Source organism: Rana temporaria, chromosome 5, assembly GCF_905171775.1.
Source record: "Rana temporaria chromosome 5, aRanTem1.1, whole genome shotgun sequence".
Taxonomy (NCBI): domain Eukaryota; kingdom Metazoa; phylum Chordata; class Amphibia; order Anura; family Ranidae; genus Rana; species Rana temporaria.
The window spans coordinates 362,054,059-362,076,617 of record NC_053493.1 but is presented as its reverse complement, the minus strand read 5'-3'; the positions used below and the strand labels follow the sequence as shown (position 1 = coordinate 362,076,617).

At 42.1% G+C, this 22,559-nt stretch overlaps 1 protein-coding gene across 1 annotated transcript in view; it reads right to left on the bottom strand.

Moving 5' to 3' along the window:
• Window positions 1-22,559, bottom strand: part of SDC2 (syndecan 2) — a 173,275-nt gene that overhangs the window by 21,789 nt on the left and 128,927 nt on the right. The window contains exon 2 of the mRNA XM_040354746.1: window positions 3,774-3,885. Within this exon, the coding sequence (XP_040210680.1) occupies window positions 3,774-3,885 (112 nt within the window). The remainder of the gene's footprint in view (window positions 1-3,773; window positions 3,886-22,559) is intronic.

Genomic DNA, 22,559 nt, shown 5'->3' with positions numbered 1-22,559 from the left:
AATAGATGATTGCTTTCCCTGCAACCTGTGCATTAATTGTGACTTGACCTCTGCTCTCAATGCATTAGTCTTAATCTGAATTCTGCACTCTGCATTACTCCTACTCACTGGCACTCTATATATTACTTGTTCCTGACCCACAGCAGTATAGGGTCAGGATTTAATTTAACCACTTTAAGCCTCTACCACTGTTACTGTAATATGGCCACACCCACAATTTGAATCATTCTTCCAACCATGGTGCCCAAGGCAATTTTTTCTTTATAATTTGAATATTTTCAGCTTGGTCCAAAAATCTTGTTTCAAGGCATGTTACAACTGGGGGTATGCTTTTGTAGCTGGGGCTACAGGCAGGGTGTGTTTTTGGGGTATAGTTTAAAAGTTGGCAGTAGTATTTAAAAAAAAAAAAAAAAAAGTTTAAATATACTTTATTACGTGTCTGAAATTTCTCTTTCCAGGTATCCTCTTTCTCATTCCGCTAGGTTCTACCTCATATTAAATTGACAGCACCGAGGCTGTGTGCAGGAAAGCAGTTTTCGATCACAGCTACAGCATTTGTAAATGAACAGTGCAGAGGCTGTGATCAGGAGCAGTCCTCCTTCACACAGCTTGTGTGCTATTTGTTTATACTGTATATGAAATGCGACAAGTTAATTCCTGAAATTGTTTTTTTTTTTATCTTAAATCTCCGGTTAAAATATGGCAGTTTTTCCCATTCTTTGCAAGACCTCTTAAGCTCCATCAGGTTGGATGGGGAGGGTCGGTGCGCAGCCATTTTCAGTGTCAAGTTCTTAAGTCTGAACTGTGGCTGGGCTACGCAAGGATATTCACAGAGTTGTCCCATAGCCACTCCTTTATCTTGGCTGTGTGCTTAGAGTCGTTGTCTTGTTGGATGATGAACCTTCACCCCAGTCTGAGGTCCAGAGCACTTTGGAGTAGGTTTTCACAAGGATGTATCTGTACATTGCTGCATTCATCTTTCCCTCAATCCTGACTAGTCCCCAAGTTCCTGACGCTAAAAAACATCCCCACAGCATGATGGTTTCCTCCAGACCAGATGCTTGCAATTGAATCCAAAGAGTTCAATCTTTGTTTCAGCAGACCAGAGAATTTTGTTTCTCATGGCCTGAGAGTCCTGCAGGTGGGGGGAGGGGGAGACTACCCCAGGTGGGCTGTCATGTGTATTTTACTGAGTGACGGCTTCCGTCTGGCCACTCAACTATACAGACTATTGGATTCTTGGTCACCTCCCCAACTAAGGCCCTTCTCCCCCGATCGCTCAGTTTGGTGGTGTGGCCCGCTCTAGGAAGAGCCCTGGTGGTTCCAAACTTCTTCCATTTACGAATGATGGAGGCCACTGTGCTCATTGGGACCTTCAAAGCGGCAGAAATTTTTCTGTACCCTTCCCCATATCTGTGCCTCAATACAATTCTGTCTCGGATGTCTACAGACAATTCCTTGGACTTCAGGGCTTGGTTTGTGCTCCGACATGCAGCGTTAACCGTAGGACCTTATACAGACAGGTGTGTGTCTTTCCAAATCATGTCCAATCAACTGAATTTACCACAGGTGGACTCCAATAAAGTTGTAGAAACCTCTCAAGGATGATCAGAGGAAACTGGATGCACCGGGGGTCAATTTTAAGTGCCATGGCAAATAAGGAAAATAATAAATGTAATCCTTTTTGGAATAAGGCTGTAACATAACAAAATGTAGAAAAAGTGAAGCGCAGTGTATACTTTCAGGATGCACTGTAAACACCAACTGACGCAATATTTTGTTTTTCATGGATGCCTATTTACAGAAGGTCTCGCAACCCGGCTGATTTTTCCAGGGATCTCTGGTCGAGAGAATTCGCTTTTCTGGTTCTTTAAGGGGTTGTAAAAGTTCAGGGTTTAAAAAAAAAAAAAAAACACATGTCATACTTGCCTCCGCTGTGAAGAAGGTTTTGCACAGAGGGCCCCAATCCTTCTCTTCTGGAATCCCTCAGAGGCGTGCTCCTGGCTCCTCCTCTTCTCGAGTGCCCCGCCGAAGAAGAACTCTCCTTCATGGACACCTGTGCAGATGCGATTCCGTGTCCTGCGTCTATTCACACAGAAAGCAGAACTCGGCCCTTCCCCCTGCGTCATTGGATCTGATTGACAGCAGCGGGAGCTAATGGCTGCGCTGCTATCAATCCATCCAAACGACCTGAGACACTGGCTTTTGCTGGTGTGCTCATCGCAGGCACAAGATAAAGGGTGTAAAGGGTAAGTAAAAAAGCTGCAGCATTACAGGAGGTTTTTCACCCCAATGCATAAAACACCCTTTTAACCACTTAAGGACCGCCTTACGCCGATTGGCAGAATGGCACGGATGGGCACAATCACATACCTGTACGTGATTGTTAAATGCCCAGCCGTGGGTCGTGGCCCGGTCTGAAGCTCCGTGGCTGCGGGACACGCGGACCCAATCGCCGCCGGAGTCCCGCGATCGGGCACAGGAGCTGAAGAACAGGGAGAGTTGTGTGTAAACACACCTTCCCCGTTCTTCACAGTGGCGCTGTCATTGATCGTCTGTTCCCTGATATAGGGAAAGGCAATCAATGACGTCACATGTCCAGCCCCGCCCCCTACAGTTAGAAACACATATGAGGTCACACTTAACACCTTCAGCGCCCCCTAGTGGTTAACTCCCAAACTGCAATTGTCATTTTCACAGTAAACAATGCATTTTTATAGCACTTTTTGTTGTGAAAATGGTCCCAAAAATGTGTCAAAATTTCCGATGTGTCTGCCATAATGTCGCAGTCACGAAAATAAAATAAAAATTGCTGATCGCCGCCATTAGTAGTAAAAAAAAGAAATTATTAATAAAAATGCAATAAAACTATCCCCTATTTTGTAAACGCTATAAATTTTGCGCAAATCGATAAACGCTTATTGCGATTTTTTTTTTACCAAACCTAGGTAGAAGAATACGTATTGGCCTAAACTGAGGAAAAAAAGTTAATTTTTTTTATATATTTTTGAGGGATATTATAGCAAAAAGTAAAAAATATTGCATTTTTTTCAAAATTGTCGCTCTATTTTTGTTTATAGCGCGAAAAGAAAGCTATTTGTGGTAAAAAAAGGACGCCAATTTTGTCTGGGAGCCATGTCCCACGACCGAGCAATTGTCAGTTAAAGCAACGCAGTGCCAAATCGCAAAAAGGGGCCTGGTCCTTTACCTGCATATTGGTCCGGGTCTTAAGTGGTTAAAATGTCTTTAGACGACTTTTTCTTGTTCTTTTCATTTTTTTTTCCTGCCCCGGTTTCTTTCTTTGGTGCGCGTTTCCCTTCTCCATCCATTCCTTCCCATTCCCCCTTCTGTTCTCTCATTATGTATTTTCACATTAAGCTTGGAAACTTCTCCTTCACAGTTTCTTTGGCGTTATGTACCTGCCTACGACTGTTCTTAAACTTAACCCTAACTTTTAATCTTAAGCCCAAGCATCCTAAACCTCAAGAAAAATGTGTACCAACATGTCTAAAACATGATTCATTAAAAGCTTTACCACCCAACCACAATTAACCAAAACTACTGGCATCAAAAACCTTGACCAAAATCGGTGCTCCAATAGGGAATGCTCAGAATTACTTCATTAGGCATTTAGAAAGACAATCTGGCTGAAGCTTGTCAACTTTCTACTTAACCTGATCCTTTTAAAAATACTATTGCTTCTCAGCCTAACAACTTAGCATAAATGAGAAGAAATAAAAAGCAGCTGTCAAAGACTAAGGCAATGTTATTACCTGAACCAGACCCAGAAGAGTAGTCATCATCATCGATTGGGTATACTCCTGAAGACTCTTCAATCGAAGTGTTATCAATATACAAGTCTTTGTCTGATGTAGTAGCCACCCGCTGTAAAACATAAATTGAGAAAACATAAGTTGGACTTTATATAAACGCAATAAAATATTTTTTTATAACACAATTTGTAAAATTATGCATTTGTTTTGCAGCGGACACCGGCTCCTCTCCATTCATAAACTGAAGCATCGTAAACACAATTTACGATGCTCAGTCATGAATGGACAGTCAGTGATAACTGACTGTTCATTCAGAAAAGGAAGGAGCTGGTAAATTACATATTTACCAGCTCCTTCCTCCGCTCTCCATTCTAGCAGATTTGGGACATGGGAAGGACCGGAGGAGGACACACAGGACCTGGGCAGCCAGAAGACGACACAGGGAACAGATGGGGGTGGTAGGTGCGGCGGTAGCCTTCAATAAAGCAGCTGAAAGCCATGGCAGGGAGAGGAGGAGAAGCATCGGTCAGCTGCTTTATTGAAAGCTATACAGAGAGATCGGTGCTTGTAACACATCCCACCGCCGCACTGATCATCTGTGAGGCTTCACAGGTATCGGATTTAGCATCAAAGCATTTGCACAAGCACTCGTGCAAATGTTGGGTATCGGGACAGATACTAGCATTGGTATAACCCCAATTTCACGTATATAGACATATACACTAATCAGCCAAAACATTACGACCACTGACAGGTAAAATGAAGAACATTGATTATCTCGTGACAATGGAACCTGAAAGTGATGAAAACAGAAAAAAGGGCAAGCGTAAAGATTTGAGTGAATTTGACAAGATTCAAAAATTGTTATGGCTAGATGACGGATGATTAAAATTGGTCCAAGGTAGAAAAATTGGCAACAGGAGTGGCCAAAGCTCAGGTGATGTGTGGGTAGCATAGGTTGGCCTGTGTAATCTGGTCCAATAGAAGAAGAGCTACTGTACCTCAAACTGCTGAAAAATCTAATGCTGGTTATAGAGAAGTGTCAGAACACGCAGTGCATCACTCGTTTGTTGTGTACAGGGCTGTGTAGCAGTAGACTGATCAGGGTGCTCATGCTGACCTGTGCCCACAGCCAAATGGGTAGATTCAGGTAGATTGAACTAAACTTGCGGCGGCGTACCTTAGCGTGTTTAGGCTACGCCGCCGTAAGTTAGCTAGGCAAGTACTTGATTCTCAAAGTACTTGCCTGCTAAGTTACGGCGGCATAGCCTAAAGCGGGCGGGCGTAAAGGGCGCCTAATTCAAATGTGTCTAAGGGGGCGTGTTTTATGTTAATGGGGCTTGACCTTACGTTTTTGACCTTTTTTTTAAACTGTGCATGCGCCGGGCGCCTACATTTCCCAGTGTGCATTGCGGCTAAGTACGCCGCACGGGCCTATTGATTTCGACGTGGACGTAAACTACGTAAATCCCTATTCACAGACGACTTGCGCAAATGACGTAAAAATTTCGAATTTCGAAGCGGGAACGGCGGCCATACTTTAACATTACTATTCCATCTATTAGATGGAATAACTTTAGGCCCGATAATGGCTTACGGAAACAGCGTAAATGTACTGCAGCGGCCGGGTGTATGTTCGTGAATCGGCGTATCTACTAATTTACATATTCTACGCCGACCGCAATGGAAGCGCCACCTAGCGGCCAGCCTCAATATTGCAACCTAAGATAGGACGGCGCAAGCCGTCCTATCTTAGATATGTTTAAGCGTATCTCTGTTTGAGAATACACTTAAACATAAGTCGGCGTAGATTCTGAGTTAGGTCGGCTTATCTACCGATAAGCCGGCCTAACTCTTTCTGAGTCTACCTAAAAGTTTCTACAATCATGAGCATCTGAACTGGACCACGGAGCAATAGAAGAAGTTGGCTTGCTCTGATGAATTTAATAATGGTTTGAGGGACACAAGTCTGAGGTGCTGACTTGGACTTCAAATCCTCTAGATCTTAATTCAATCAAGCATCTGTAAGATGTACTTGAAAACAAGTCCGATCCATGGATGCCCCACCTCACAACTTACAGGACTTAAAGGATTTTCTTGATGCCAGATACAACGGCATACCTTCAGAGGTTCAGTGGAACCCAAGGCTCAACAGGTTATGGTGGGTTGTCATAATGGTATGGCTGATTGGTGCAAGACCAATCACAGAAAGGGCCTTCCTTTGACTGCAGGTTCTAAGCATGCTTGAAATTACACCCAAATAATGGCAGGCAATTCCATGTCAGTGGGGGCAAGTCCCAAAAGTAGAAAACTATTTGTAAAGCTCGCATTCAGTCTTGGGAGGAGATCTGTCAATTGAGATTAGAGGAGTACCATCAAATGCCTAAATAAAGAGTTGTGTCCATGCTAGTTATAGAACGAAGCACTAAGTTCGAATTCATCAACATCTGCTGCTTCAAAACACAAAACTGTAGCTTTAGTTATGGAGACCATAAAAGAAGAAATCTAGGACAAAAGTATTATTCCAAAGGTCGTTCACATAATACATCCAGCCCCTATGGTTTTAAACCCCCTGTGAAAATGGGTCACTTAAAACAGGTACACCTAAAACTGTAGTTGGATGGAAACATGAAGGCGTCAATAGTTCAGCCCCAGGGATACAAGTCAGAACCACTTATCTTCTACACGAATATGTCTGGAAACTTGCTGAAGTTGAACAATACTTTATTCACCTTTGTGTGCACTTCTGCAAGTGCCAATTGCCTTGGCATCGGCACAAATAAAAAATACATTAATCTACAAATGTCATGTGAAAGCACAGAATATATGGATTAAAAATAGACAAGCCCCGGCACCTATGCAGATTTACAAGAAGCAAAACCTTTACAAAAATGAGGATACATTTTAATTTGAGGCAGTCAAGCAGCTGCTTAATCTCTGGTCCGACTGCCACAACCAGCTATAAACAAAGGCTGTACTGTGCCACAGGGAATAAATTAAGGGTGACTGCAGCCCAAACGCAGGCTACTGTACCAGAGCTCATCAAACCTGTAAACACTTGCACACTTCACAATGCTGTAATAAGACACTATTGTTCATTCCAGTTGACCTACTAATATATCCAATTAAAATCAATGGTTTATGTAACACAAGTGGGTCCGCAGACATTTATATCCGGACAAAAAATGATGACTTCATTTAAAAGGGATTGTGACAAGCTCAATATACAAACTTGCGATTTTATCATACAAGTGTAATTCCAGGAGTAAATAGGAGGTATACAAGATTCCTTGTAGGAATAGTTTTGTATGAATTTCTGAACAGTATTTGCAGCATTCTGCTGATGTATACTGAATAAATGATAAACTCAGAATAAACAGACTGCATGGAGTAGCCCTAGAACAGAAGTATGTGTTGCTTCTCTCCATAAATTGCAATGGGCAGATCCAGAAAGAAATACATTGGCGCAGCGTATCAGAGATACACTACGCCACCGTACCTTACCTGGCGCACTTTCGAATCCTCAGCAAGTTTGCGCTGTAAGTTACGGCAGCGTAGTGTATTTCTGGCTGTGTATTTCAAATTGGGCGGGTTGGGGGCGGGTTTCATTTAAATGAGGCGCGTCCCCACGCCGAATGAAATGCGCATGCGTCGTTCCTAAATTTGCAGCCGTGCATTGCGCTAAATGACGTCGCAGCAACGTCATTTTTTGAACTTAGACGTGAGTTATGTCCATCCCTATTCACGGACGACTTACGCAAAAAAAAAAAAAAAATTTAATTTCGAAGCGGGAACTACGGCCATACTTAACATGGCAATTCTATCTATACGCCGCAAAATACCAGCTTTAACTATACGTCGGAAAAGGCCGACTACAGACGACGTTATAAAATGCGACGGCCGCGCGTACGTTCGTGGATCGTCGTAAATCACCAATTTGCATACCCGACGCGGAAAACGCCACCCAGCGGACGCCGAAGTATTGCATCTTAGATCCGAAGGCGTACGAAGACATACACCTGTCGGATCTACCCCAGAAGCCGTCGTATCATGTTTTGAGGATTCAAAACAACGATACGACGCAGGAAATTTGAAAGTACGCCGGCGAACTTAGTCTGTGGATCTGGCCCAATGTCTTGCTGAAACATTCCCTTTCCCTACTCTGACAAGGCCATCTGGAAGCCCAGTGTCTACCATGTAAACCATGATAAGAGCACAACTCATGAAAACATATCTGACCAATAAGTCAACCCTTACCCCTCTCTGTATAGACAAGTTTAGTGCTTTCTCACAAAACTTATTTAAAGAGGTTCTCTGCTCATGCTTTTAAATATAATTACTTCAGTTATGGGCAGACACTGTTGGGCTGAACAGCAACTGGCTTTGTGTAGGGTCAACATCGGTGAGATTTCCCACGTGATGTTCCTGGTTTGGCCCCATCCCTAAAAATCTGTATTGTATTAGGTTCCTTGACCTTGAAGTTGCCAGGCTCTAAAAAAGCTAAATACCTCCCCCACTCTATCCAAAAAAAATAAATATATATATATATATATATATTTGTGTGTGTATATATATATATATATATATATATATATATATATATATATATATATATATATATACACACACATACACACATACGCATACATATACATACTATATATATACACATACACACACACAATATTATATATCACACACACACATTATATATATATATATACACACACATACATATACATACACACACACACACACACACACACACACACATATATATATGGTGTGTGTGTATATATATGTCATAATTGGGCTTTAAGCACATATTTAACATATTTAAGCACATATTTTTCTAGGCTTTTACAGAGCAGCCCCAGACTCCCAAGCACTGGGGGTCATGTGAAGTGATACATACTTCCCCCTTGACCAGGGCCGGACTTACCATTGGCCTTGACTGGGCTCAAGCCCAGGGGCCCCACCCAATAGGGGGCCCCCTTTAAAAAAAAAAAAAAAAAAAAAAATTTTTTTTTTTTTTTTTTTTTTTTTTTTAGGGGTCCGGAGGTCCCCAGGGGCCCGGAGGCCCCCGGGGCCCCGGACGGCAACCCCCCTTTTTTTTATTTATTTTTTGTAAAAAAATGTTTTTTTTATATATTTTTTATTTTTATATATATAATATAATATATATATATATATATTTTTATTATTATTAAAGGGCCCAGGGGTCTCCAGGGCCCCGGACGGCAACCCCCCTTTTTTTTATTTATTTTTTGTAAAAAAAAAAAAAAAATTATATATTTATTTTTATATATATTATATATATATATATATATATATATATATATATATATATATATATATATATATATATATATATATATATATATATATTTTATTATTATTATTATTATTATTATTAAAGGGCCCAGGGGTCTCCAGGGCCCCCGGATGGCAACCCACCTTTTTTATAAAAAAAATTACATTTTTATATATATATATATATATATATATATATATATATATATATATATATATATTTTTTTTTTTATTAAAGGGCTCAGAGGTCCCCAGGGCCCCATGTGGCAACCCCCCCTTTTTTTATTTTTTTATTTTTGTTTATTTTTTATTAAAAGGCCCAGAGGTTCCCAGGGGCCCAGAGGTTCCCAGGGGCCCAGAGGTCCCCAGGGCCCCCGGGTTTGGCAACCTCCCTTTTTTTATGTATTTTTTATAAATGTTTTTTTTTTTATTATTAAAGGGCCCAGAGGTTTATTTTTTCTTTTATTAAAAGGCCCAGAGGTCCCCAGGGCCCCGGATGGCTACATATATTTATATATATTTGTTTTCTTCTTTATTTCTTCTTTTTTTTGTAAAGGCCCCCCCCGCTTCTCAATTTGCGGCAGCCCCCACGCTTCTCAATTTCAGGCGGCAGCACCCCCACCCCCCCCTAGGTTCTCTGCTTCAGGGGGCCCATGCCTTAAGCTGTGCAAGGGGCCCCAAAATTCCTGATGGCGGCCCTGCGCATACCTCCCAACACGCACGGATTCTGCAGGACTTTCCCGCACAGACAGCTTCTTCCCGCAGTCCCGAAAAAGGGTTAATTTTCCCGCACTGCAAGAGGAGGCAGCACGGAAGCAGGAGGAACCATAGTGGTGTGTGGAGGACTGTGGCTGCTGAAGGGAAGAAAGCCGACAGCCGGGCTAATGACAGTCTGTGGCCCCGGCTGTTGGCACAGGTGAGAGGCACTCCCCCCCCTCAACAACTGCAAAATCCCCCCCCCGTTCAACAACTTTAATGCGCCCCCCCCGCTCAACAACTTCAATTCGCCCCCCCCCCCGCTCAACAACTTTGATCCCCCCCAATTCTCGGCTCCAGGGGGCCCCTTCAACACACAAGCCCAGGGGCCCCCACCACCCTAAGTCCTGCCCTGCCCTTGACCTATTATTGTGATGGGCTCCTAAAATGTCTGATGCCCCGCAGAAATTTGCGGTTTAGGGTCCCTTCACCACAAGCACTATAAACCATATGATGTCCATGTGTTTTAAAGTAGTCCTTCACTCCTGAAAAGCATTTTTGCAACCCTCCTCCCTCTGCAATCTTAGGATTACAGCAGGACAATGCTGGCTGGATTCGCTGGGAATATAGGTTATTTGAGCATAACCCAGCTAAGAGGCGGTAAAAAGCTGAATTAACGCAAGGGGAGATGTTCCTCTCGAGTCTGTGGTCACTTTAGCCTGCATTCACACATGAGTAGAGTGTGATCCTGGTGATTTTGAAGCTTCTGCATAGGGCGCAGGGTGACTGATTGCACAAGTATGAACAGGGACAATTAGAACTGGTTGCGGAGTAGTCAGGCATTGGGAAATAAGCAGAAAAATTCTCTACTGTAACTGGGGCTTAGGGTTTTGTCTATATTGGCATTAGGCTAGAAAACAATGATTGTTTCATTTGCGTTAAAAAATACAATGTTGAAAGACAGAAAAATTGGAAATATTGTGGCTACCAATTTGCAACATGTCCCAAAATGATTTAACCGCCAGCAGACATGGAGGCTAGACACCATGCTATATACTTTACCTTGCAAATAGTAACTTTGTTTTCTGAAAATTAACCTTGCTCTTTGCACCCTTCCTATTTTTAAATAGCTCTGATGGGTAGCCTCAATAGTGAGGCATGAACTGTGGCATACCAATGCACCCTGAATATCGGTGCCTCCAGTCTGCAAGGTATGTGATAGCGCAAAACTGGTTTCTAGTGAAAAGTTTATGAATGAACCTCAAACAATATTAGCAAGACACTTAAGGTCCCACTAGCTAACCTTAATAGGGCTACATGAAAACACGATTCTTTTTTTAATGCAGTCTTAACTTTTCAGAAAACATATATCCACTCCACTGGTCAAATGCAATGTGGGATTTTTCAAATTATAATATTCAGATGGTGCCACGTATCACCATATGAAGCTAGTTTACCAATGTACCTAAAGACAAGTTCACGCTAAATCCTATAGATTCGAATCGTAGTGAAGTGTAACTAAAAGGCATACTTTTTTTTTGGCTAGAGTAAAAGGAGAGTTATAACCCCATCAGGTTATTTTTGCCATCTGTGTCCTAATGTGGAAATAGCCAAAGAGAAAGCGAGAGAAAAATCCTTCCCACACCAGGGTCACCAGAACTAGTATGCCCATTGGAAGATTTCCCCTCTATTACTGTTCTGATGTCAACCCAAAATTTGTGTTTTCATTTTCATAGTCGATGATAACAGTAAACAGGACAAATAGAAAGACTGAATCTCCCAATTCGGGGCTCAGACAGGAGTAAAAACTGACAGGTGTTCTAATCCCTCTTCACGCCAACTAAACTAAAACTTAAAAAAAAAGGTTATGACTTTAATCATATTGCAGCCCTCTGTAAATTAAAATGAACTGACAGCAAATTAATAGGGCTTAACGCTTAAAATATCTTTTAGACAAACTTGGTGGACCGCTCACTAAATCTCACTGTATGTTCCAGTTTCCAAAAAACAGCATTTTTACAGCAGCATGCCAACTGCTAAGCTGCTTTAGTCAAATTTCTAAGATAGCCGAAATGAAGAGATTAAATATTAAATGTGTGAAATTACATGTCAATGTTAATACACTTCTTGCTTAACTGTAAAATGTAGGTGTGGGAGTAGATCCTGTGAATTCTCAATAGCCTTGGTAGTTACACAGCTGGACATGGAGGTTAATGGACCGTAACCTTTGAAATAACGGATCTATACTTTATTCAGATTTTTCCAAGGAGGTTTAGAAGAATTGAGTGCAACTCAAAAGTATACCGTATTTGCCAGCGTATAAGGCGACTGGGCATATAAGACGACCCCCTAATTTTCCATCTAAAATGTTGGTTTTGGGATATACTTGCTGTATAAGATGACCCCTTCCCCCCTCACTGTGCCATTGCATGCCTCACTGTGCCATTGCATGCCTCACCTCGACGATCTCCATACCTTATCCCTGGCAGAGTCAGTCAGACTGCGGGGGTCCATTGTTCAAAAGCCGCACCTCCTCCTCGTCCTGTTCCGTGATAGGCAGAACACTCCGTTTCCCATCAGAGCCTGTGTTCAGTGTTCCGCCTATCACGGACGTAGTCTCGTCCTCTGCCTCGGACGAGATGATGTCCGTAATAGGCGGAACACTGAACACAGGCTCTGCTGGGAAACTGAGTGTTCCTCCCATCACGGAACAGCACCAGGAGGAGGCGCGGCTTTTAAACAATGGACGCCCGCAGTCTGACTGACTCTGCATCCGGCGTATAAGACGACCCCCGATTTTTGAGGCATATTTGTAAGTGTAAAAGGTCGTCTAAAATACGGGCAAGCAAAAAACGTTATACAATTGGAGGTACGCAAATCATCAGTTATTGACTTCTGGAGTATTACAGTTTTTCATCTGTGGCTTTTTATCAGATACACCAAACACTGTTTTTGGTTGTTAAGGCATTCTAATAGAACAGTGGATGGGGATTAGCTACAGGGGTAGGACTTAAAAAACAGAAATGAGTGCAGGTAAAGTGTCATTAAACCCTGACTATGAAAAACACCCATTACATGCTACATAACATTGTTCATACTTGCAAAGCATTTTCTTTGTGTAGGGTAAAATATACCTGGTTGATCCTGCCTTTGGGTGTCCCTCCCATCTTCTCTGTGTCCCCACTGCAGCCTTAAATTGTGCAGACAGCTGATGTCCTGTATGGAGCATGCTCAGTTTAAATTCCCTTCTGAAGCTCTTCACTTGCTCCTTTTTCTAATTTATGCAGCCCACATGACATTCTGGCTCAATGTTGCTAGGGCAGTGGCGTGTGGCCCGCCCGAGGGACTTACCACTATTACATATGCCCCAGCGTGCACAGCATTGGGGGGTGAATGACACACCTCCCTGCAGTTAGGCAATGTGAATACACAGTATCCCAGGACTGTACGGCTCGCAGCGTGGTATAGTCGCAAGCTCGTTTATTGAACAAATACATTTTCTAACTTTAAAAAGTAACCAGTATCTTTCTCTATAAGTTTATTGACTACTGTAGTTCTAGATTTCTATTTTCTTTTTTACGAATTGCATCTTTGCTCTTGGCAGTTATGTAGAGTCCTGTTCATGACATCATTTTGACATCAGGGGGCGGGGTTAGGTCGCAATAGTTTGCACTGATTGTTGGATTGTTTGTTAAATACTTAGTGGTCTGTGTTGCACTTTGTCACTTGCCTGACGAAGGGGCCCTGTATGGCTCTGAAACATTGTGTATGTGCGAATAAAGCTTTGGACCCTTTTGATGAAATCTTGGTGTGTTGATGCCATTTCTACACACGTGACTATAAAGTCACACATACAGAGTGGTTAGAGATGACACCTTCCTCGCTCCAACATATCCTCCTATTGCTCCGACACGCCCTCCTACCTGTCTAGATATAGAACGTTTTTATACATATTTTTTCTTTGTGGGATCTTTATGCAACTAAATTAAAGCACCTAAACAGCCCTAATCAGTCAACATTGGGTATCGCTAGTGGAAATTACTGAGTTTACAACATGGATGGTGGTGCAACAATATTTCCCTCAAAACATTTCAATCCATGTACGGGCACTGTAGTTGTACAGAAGTCAATCTACTAATCGACGTCTGTACAACCACCCTGCTTAAAATGTTCCTCTTGATCAGCACTGCAGGCTCTAACTAATCTGTGTATTCTGATGTGTTTCAGTCTCCCCCATGGTCAGAATACAATGACTCAACGGGGATGATTTCCTTCATCCACCTCAAATGTGTGGATGGGGGAACTGGGTCAATTTTTTCATTCAACTCACTGGTTGAATGAAAAAAAAAAAAAAATGGCCAACTTTACAGTTATCAAGAGCAAGACAAGCTGCACTCTGTATCGCAACATTTATCTTGTAATTGTAAAGGGATTGTACACATTTACAGGTAATCTAATTATACAAAAGCAAGCACAACGCTGACATGCAATACACCAATCTAAGCTTTATGACTATTATCTCTGACAAATGCTATGCATTAGACCTTACAAGTTTCACATGGTTTCAATTAAATTTCCCTGTCGTACAGTGATGGACAGCTTTATGTAACCCTCTAATCTTGCAGAAGACCACATGATTTATTGCTTACAGGGTTTCTAGAACACAATGATTAACACCCAAATTATTCAATTACAGCAGTGTAGATATTTCACAACAGAGCTTTTAGGATTTAGATGTGCACACAGGCAGCTAGAATATGGGTTGCTTAGAACTGGAAGACATCAAGAACAACAGAAAGCCAATGTTAGTGATGGAGTCCAACAACATTTATTCGTTAAGGTCCCTGTACACGGCTTTTACTCATGTCCCAGGTGCATTATTGACTGGCTGTGGACAGATGTTGAACAGATTAGAAAGTGCAGTAAACTCTTCACTATGAATAGTGCAGATATGGAATCCATTATCTGGAATGCTTGGGGCTTCAGATTTTTCATAGCTTGCTTACACGTTGTATAATAAATTACACTGAAAAATCAAATTAGCCATCATTTCATGTTCCAGTTATTATGAAATGGCCTTTAAGACATGGAGCATTAGATCTGGATTCCATTGCCCATTGGGCAGAGAACCATTTTATTGACGATATTTTTGACACAACTCAACTTTTTGGGCTGATAGCTTTTGAGGCTGACATCACAGATAGTTAAAATTTCTATACCTGCTGAACTGGCTGAGATTGGAACAATCTATGAGCAGGCCGATTGTCCCAAAGCCGATCCATCCATTGACTTGGGTAGAACCACCATGTTGGCTTTTTACTTGTGATTATTGCCAACGGCTATAGCCACTAGAAATAATCACAGTGTTCTCCTGGCAGGGACCGCTCCCTGCACCACTCTATGACTGGCTTAAGAATAAAGTTGGGGTTGGAGGATTGTTTCTAAAAGCTGGATAAACGTTGGCAGGACAACTAGGGTTATTATTTTACCAGGTAATGTGTACTTTATTTACAATTATACATGCCCAACCTCTCTAGCCTAAATTAACTTATGCGCACCCCCCCCACCACACAACCCCGCTATGTAATAAAAATATCCCTAAACGTATTTTTAAAGTTGTGATCGAGCAGGTTTTATTTCTTATAGTATGGTTTTGTCATTCTTCCACAAGCCCCATAAAAAAGAACCATCACGTGCAGACATCTTTTGAACACATTTGAGGTAGTCATTTTGGTGATGGGAAAAAATAAGCAATCAGGGTTTCGCATGGGAAAGTCACACAGAATATTTTCTTATGAGGAAGGCAGATTTATAGCTTGGTATATGAAATGATGTAGAACAACATACAAGCTAAAAGTAATTTAAAAGAGAAAGCATCCAATGCTTCACAATAAATATCATCCCAAATCCAGTTATGGATGCCTTCCAAATTGAAGGCTTGCTTTGTCCATGTTTTGTACGCCAGGCAGCTTAAATGTTATATAATACATGCATTAGAAAATAATCCTATTACACGTGATGTCATCTCAATGGGGTTACAAAGGTTCTTGCATAAGCCAGGTGTGGAAAGTGGTGAATGGAAGCCGTTGCTCCTGTCTGAACCAATGGACAACATTCGTAGAGGTACATTGAAATGAAAAGCCTGATTTCATTAAAAAAAAAAAGAAGGCGGACATGTCAATTTGGTGCAAGGTTATAAAAAAGTTAAATAAAAAATATTAATGCTAAATAACTACTACTTCCACTACTTTGGAGCCTGATCCAGGAATGTGTGCGATGGAAATATGATCATCTTGGGACCAAAATTGAGTCACCAGTTGACTTTGTGCCCAAGTGTGAAATCAGCCGATCAATTGTTAGTCACCAACTATGAAGACAGCACAGACATGTATAAGGGAGACAGGACAGGAGACAATCACCCAGAAAAGATTTGGAGGTGGAGGTGAAGTTGAACATTTCTACTTCTAAAATACAATACACTGAAGATTTTATTTTTCTTGGCTCCACAATAGGTTACAGAAATGGGGAAGGGTAACTTGCAATATGTTCCAGGTGGGGAAGTTCTTAGTAATGAAATCTGCATTTCTAGTAATAAAAAAATCATGTTTTTACCAAAAAACCCAAAGCATTAAAATAAACCCAAGAAATTATTCAATGGGAAAACAGAAAGCTTAAAAAAAAAGAAGAAGAAGAAGAAGAAAAAAAAAACTGTGCTTCTGCCAAGGACGGCAACTTGAAAGACAGTAGCTGTGGATAGATAGCCAGCCTCATAACAGTTTAAGAAAAAAAAAAAACATTCTGCAGTGACCCTCATGCAAACCATACACCCCCTACCACCCCCAATGATATATGGGCAAGAAGCAGCATTTATTATTACCTACATGTTCGTTTTTTTTTATTATTATTATTATATGGCCATTGTTTGTTTCCTGACATTCAAGTAAAAAACAAAACAAAAAAAAACACCCTTTTGCAGCCCAATACAGTATCAATTTTCTTATTTGGGTCCTCAGAATAAAAAGTTTAAAAAGGCCTGTTCTATATAACTTGACCTTGGTCCCTCAATGATTTTTCCAGTAGGCCCAGGTAAAGATGGTGGATTTGAAATTGCCTTTATAACCTGCATAAATCAATTTGGAACGTTTTTATACATATTTTTTCTTTTAGATTTTGATGCAACTAAATTAAGCACCCAAATGCCCTAATCAACCAATATTTGGCAAGGCTAGTTGAACGAATTGAGTTTATAACATAGATGGGGTTGTAACAATAATACCTTCCAGATAATCAAGCCATAAGATGCAGACTGTTGCAGTTAAACTAAACACAGGGCTTTCTTTCAGCGGGAACACAGATCCGGCACCTCTAGCACTGCATGCAAGTAATGTTAAGGAATGCTGGCTGCTGTGGGATCTATTTTTTCATGGGGGTCTATTGTTGCTAGAGAGCATCCTATGTTTCGGAGGGGTCAGTTATTGCTGGGAAGGATCTACTGTTAAGGGAGAGAGGTCTATTGTTGCTTACTGCTGGAAGATCTGTTGCTGCTGGGGGTCTATTGTTTCTGGGGGATCTTTTGTTGCTAGGAGGGGATCCAATTTGTCTGTGATGGGGTCTATTGTTTGACTGCAGGGGATCTATTTTACTACTTTTTTGTGATTAACAAATTGCATACAAATTTCTTAACACCACACAATACTTGGTTTTGTATTCTCCAAGAGGTGTGTAGGGGTGGGGCCAAAGGACAGTACTCAAAAGGTGGGTAGGGAGCGGAGACAAGGGGTGACTCATAAGGGGGAGTTCCTGGCACCTATTCTCTGAGAGAGAAAAAAGCCCTGGCCAAACATACACGAGAGTTTACAAGGATAGTTCACCTTTACAAAAAAAACAACTACCTATGCAGATGAGGAATGTTTATAGATTAAAACAAACTGCAGTTCTGACTAAAGATGAATAAAGCCCTTTCTATAGGTGTAAGCCATTTACATACCTTATGAAGCCTGACTGGAATACTCCCAGGACACTGCCAAGTGAGGCCTAGTCATCACTGCTCACCTCCACCATCACAGGAGTGAGCTTTCTCCGATTCAAACCCTCACATACGCTCTCTCTCCACCGATTTCTCTCCTCAGCATTTGAGAGCTCACTCTTGTGATGGTCGAGGTGAGCAGCGATGACTAGGCCTCACTTGGCAAAGTCCCGGGAGTATTCCAGTCAGGCTTCATAAGGTATGTAAATGGCCTACACCTATAGCAAGGGCTTTATTCATCTTTAGTCAGAGCTGCATGGTTTGTTTTCATGTACAGATAATCTTCCACTAATCTGCATAGGCAGTGTCAGGGATGTACTGTTCGCTCCCCTCGGTGCGCGCCTACGCGCATGCGCCAACCACGGACCTTGCACGCAGCCATTGCGCGCTCCTTCGCGCATGCGTCAAAAGCGTACCTAACCAGCCATTGCGCGCGTATTAGACGCATCTTAGACGCGCCCAGCAAGCCTATAAGACACTGTGGTGATGCTGCACCTCGCGGCTTGATCTGCATCTGTTCCCTGAGCTCCTGTTGCTGTTTGAAAGCATTCTGTTCCAAGTGTATGACCCGGCTTCCTGACTCTGCTGCCTGCTCCAATCCTGACTCCGGCTTGTTGACCTTGCTCTGTTCCCTGCTTGATTACCCGTTGCCAAGACCCGGCCTGGACTCTGACTACTCTTCTGCCTTTTGCTTCTGCTATGACTCCAAATGTATGACCCAGCCTGCCTGACTCCGCTCACCTGCACCTGTTGCGCTGCTAACCTGCATCCACGACTCTGCTGACCTGCATCCACGCCTCTGCTGACCTGCATCCACTAAGTCTGCTGACCTGCATCCACTAAGTCTGCTGACCTGCATACACCAAGTCTGCAAACCTGCATCATCTGCTTCCTGTCTCTCGGTTACCATCTCACCAGCAGCAACAACCAGAACAGGCACCTGTACCCCACCGCGCTCCTACCACCACTGTCCCCATTCCAGTAGTCTCCGAGCCGGGGTTGTACGGGAGGTCTCCCTCCACGCGTCAGGCTCACACCCAGGTACGTAACAGGCAGTTTTGTGGTAAAGATGAACTATCCCTTAAAATGTTTGATAAAATTAATCAACTGCTCTGTCATCTCTGCTTCTTGGGCAGCTGGTATCAGTCTACGCCACACACTTCAGATTGGATTAAAATTGGTCACATGCCATTTAGTGTAATAACTCTTACTAAAAGATTGTATATTTGGGAAAAAGAGGGGCATGGCACATGTTGCATTTCAGTGTTTAATTATTTTATATTAATTGCCGGGTTCTCTCTTGGTGCCATTTGACAGGTCCAAATACAAAATTTAATAGCTACATTTATAACAGTTATGACAATACTATCACAGGAAACATGTTTCCCAAAAACAATATGCCAAAACACAGTCCGTGATAACACAGACTCATGTACTTACTTGGCCAGCTCATCTGCAATGTGCAGCCAGTGACATAAAAAGGTGCATTTCATCATCCTGAACATTCATTGCCCTACATGATTGTGAATTACAGCTTCATGTAATCTGGGAAGCTCAGAACAAACCTCTGATTTATGGCTACAACAACTGGGCACCAACATCCTGATTAACATCCAACATACTCAATTACAAAAGAGATATTTCCTGCATGCGCTTTTTTTTCCCAAGCATGCACCTGATCAATTCCACCGATCTGTTGGGGAGATCAGAGATGTACAAAGGAGAGGAGGGTAAGCAACGGTAACTAATGTTCATTTATTTGGTGGAGAGTGACAATGACAAGTGTGCATCAATCTCAGAGTGCAGGACTTTCTACAATGAAAAGGTAATGGGGTGGAATGAATCACACACTCTAAATATCTTCTAAACTTCTACTCTTGGCTCCTAAAACAGAATGCAAAAAATGGAAAAATATGCTCAGTACAGAATCTTGAAATCTCGTGTTAATGTTTTAAAATACCTTGTAGACACACTATGGATCAGAGCAATTTTTCTAGCTACTATAGGCCTGTTTATTATATGTGTCATTCCCTTATACAGAACCGTGGATTACGAGCATAATCTGTTCCAGGAGAATGCTTGTAATCCAAAGCACTCGCATATCAAAGCGAGTATCCCCATAGAAGTCAATGAAAACAAAGATAATTTGTTCCGCATTGACTTCTATGGCCTGTAATACCGCATGTGTCCAGAGGTGAGGGGGGGGGGCGCCGGAGTGCCTCGGAAGTACTCGGGGGGGGGGGGGGGGGGGGGCAGCTCGGCTGATCTCAGAAACCCTTGGAAAGGCTCAGAAACACCCGGGAACTGAGTATTTCCGAGTATCTCCAAACTGTACCGAGTGTAATGGCGCCCCCGCACCTCTGTCCAAATTCAGTACTGCACACCCCATTAGCTTGAATTCTGCTCGTGTTGCGAGACAACACTCACGAACCAAGTCAGGATTTTAAAAAAAGTTGCTTGTCTTTCAAAACTCTTGTTAATCTCGTTACACGTAAACCAAGGTTCCACTGTATAGTCTTTTTTTTTTCTTAGAACAAGTCTCTTTTGGCGATCTTGTCAAGCAAAAGGTATTTTACTTTCATGCAATCCATATAGAATACCAATATTTAGTGGCGCACTGTAATTAAAATTCTGGTGTCGAACCTGAAAATTCAAGATGTACTTGGCCAAAAACAAAAACGGAAAAAAGCAGGGAGTTTTTTTTTTTAATATTTTTTTTTTTAATTTAAAGGAGTTGTAAAGTCAGAATGTTTGTTATCTTAAAGCCTTTTGTGTTCAGCATCCCCCTCATACTTACCTGAGCCCCATCTCTGTCCAGTGATGTCCACGAATGTCTCGGCCGACCGAGACTCTACCTACTGATTGGCTGAGACACAGCAGCCGCGCCATTGGCTGCCGCTGCTGTCAAAGCCAGCCAGCCAATCAAAAGAGAGGGGGGGGCCGGGCCACAGCTCTGTGTCTGAATGAACACACAGGGAACTGTGACTCAGCTCGGGTGCCCCCATAGCAAGCTGCTTGCTGTGGTGGCACTCGAGAAGAGGAGGATTGAGGCTGCTCTGTGCAAATCCACTGCAACAAGTTAGGCAAGTATGACATGTTTTTTTTTTTTGCAATAAAAATAACAAACAAGACTTTACAAACACTTTAAATTAGTGTGGCTGGCATTTTTGCATTGAAGTCAGTGGGACGCAATTTTGCTTTGAAGTCACAAGGGGGCGTTTTTGCATTGAAGTCAATGAAATGTGATTTTTGCATTGAAATTAGTTTTTATGTTATTATAAAAAAAAAAAGGCAAAAAAAGAGTGACAGCTTGGACTGCCCAACTTGAATAAAATTGCTTTTAGCACAGTGTTTTACTGGTGTGCGGCTCTTTAGATTTTTGACACGTGGTATACCGCCGACCCAGGGCGCACTCTTGGGCAGCTACCTGATCCACTCGTGGATGGTAGAGATAAACGCTAACTGCTGTTGATTCTAAGCTTAAATCTTCCTATTAAAATGCAGTAGGCTGCAAAGTCAGGTTAACAAAAAAAAGAAAACAAAAAAACAACGGCATTGAGGGGAAGATGACACACCGTTGAACCAGAACACAATATGCAGGAAGCGAGGTAAAAAAAAAATAAAAAAATTATCTTCTCAGATCAGTGACAAAACAAGTGTTTAAAGGATTACCATGATAAATAGCTAGTTAACCCCTTCAGAACAATAAGCAAAGATGGTGATATTTTTATCAAGCCCACTTTAAATGTTGCAATGTATAGCTTTACCCATGGCCACGTTTTACAAAAACACACAAAATTTCTGATTAGTTCGAAATTCAACCAATGCATGGCCGGCTTTGTTGGCCACTAAAGTTGCTGAATTAAAAAATCTTGAAACCAATGTTAATTTTTAGTATTTGCATTGTGTAAAAACCTCAATAAAACCTACATACAAGAAATAAATAAATCAAATAAAAAGCGATAGAACCAAACCAACAGATGCAAAGCAGAGGAGATCCACTGCTCAAGGTCAAACTGGGACATGGAGAGGGGCCTTCCAAATGACTAATACATCAGCTAAGCAGGAAGCAATGTTGCACTAACAATCACCTTGTACTAGAGGTCCAAGCCTGCATAGTACCTCTGTATGATTCTTCTCAGGAACCAGGTGGCTGAGAAAGGGGATAGGTGGTGGAGAAAGCCCCAATTTCACTCAACTTTCAAAACACACAACAGCTATGAGGAACATATTTCCTCTTTGTCAAACTACAACCTGGACTACAAAAAGCTTTTCGGTAATTAAAAAACCCTAAGGCCCCACATTCACACCGCCACGTATGTTTCACATTTTTTTCACAACAGCATAGGGCAGCCCATTCATTTGAATGGACGGCCCTACGCATTTCAAAAGAAGCTCCAGGACCTTTTTGAGCATCAGGCTTTATGGGTTTATTACTGAGTGTTCTGGCACATTTGAACAATGAAAGAACGAGAGTTTAGAGCGCCAGTAACAATTAAGGACTCCCTGAAGCCAATGCTGTATCCTGGCCTAGGCCAACAAGGCCCAGGCCTGGGGCAGCACGGAAAGAGTCCCCGCCGGCTTGCGCTACACTGTTAGTTGTTGTTGTTGTGGGGCGGACTGGGCTAAGAGGCAAATTAGTCTAGCGCCCCCATAGAGCGGCCGCACTGCTTTCAGTATGCAGGCAGCCGGCATTCTGCAACTGTGGGGGGGTGGGTTCAGGGGCGACGCTGCTTCCAATTTTCACTGTC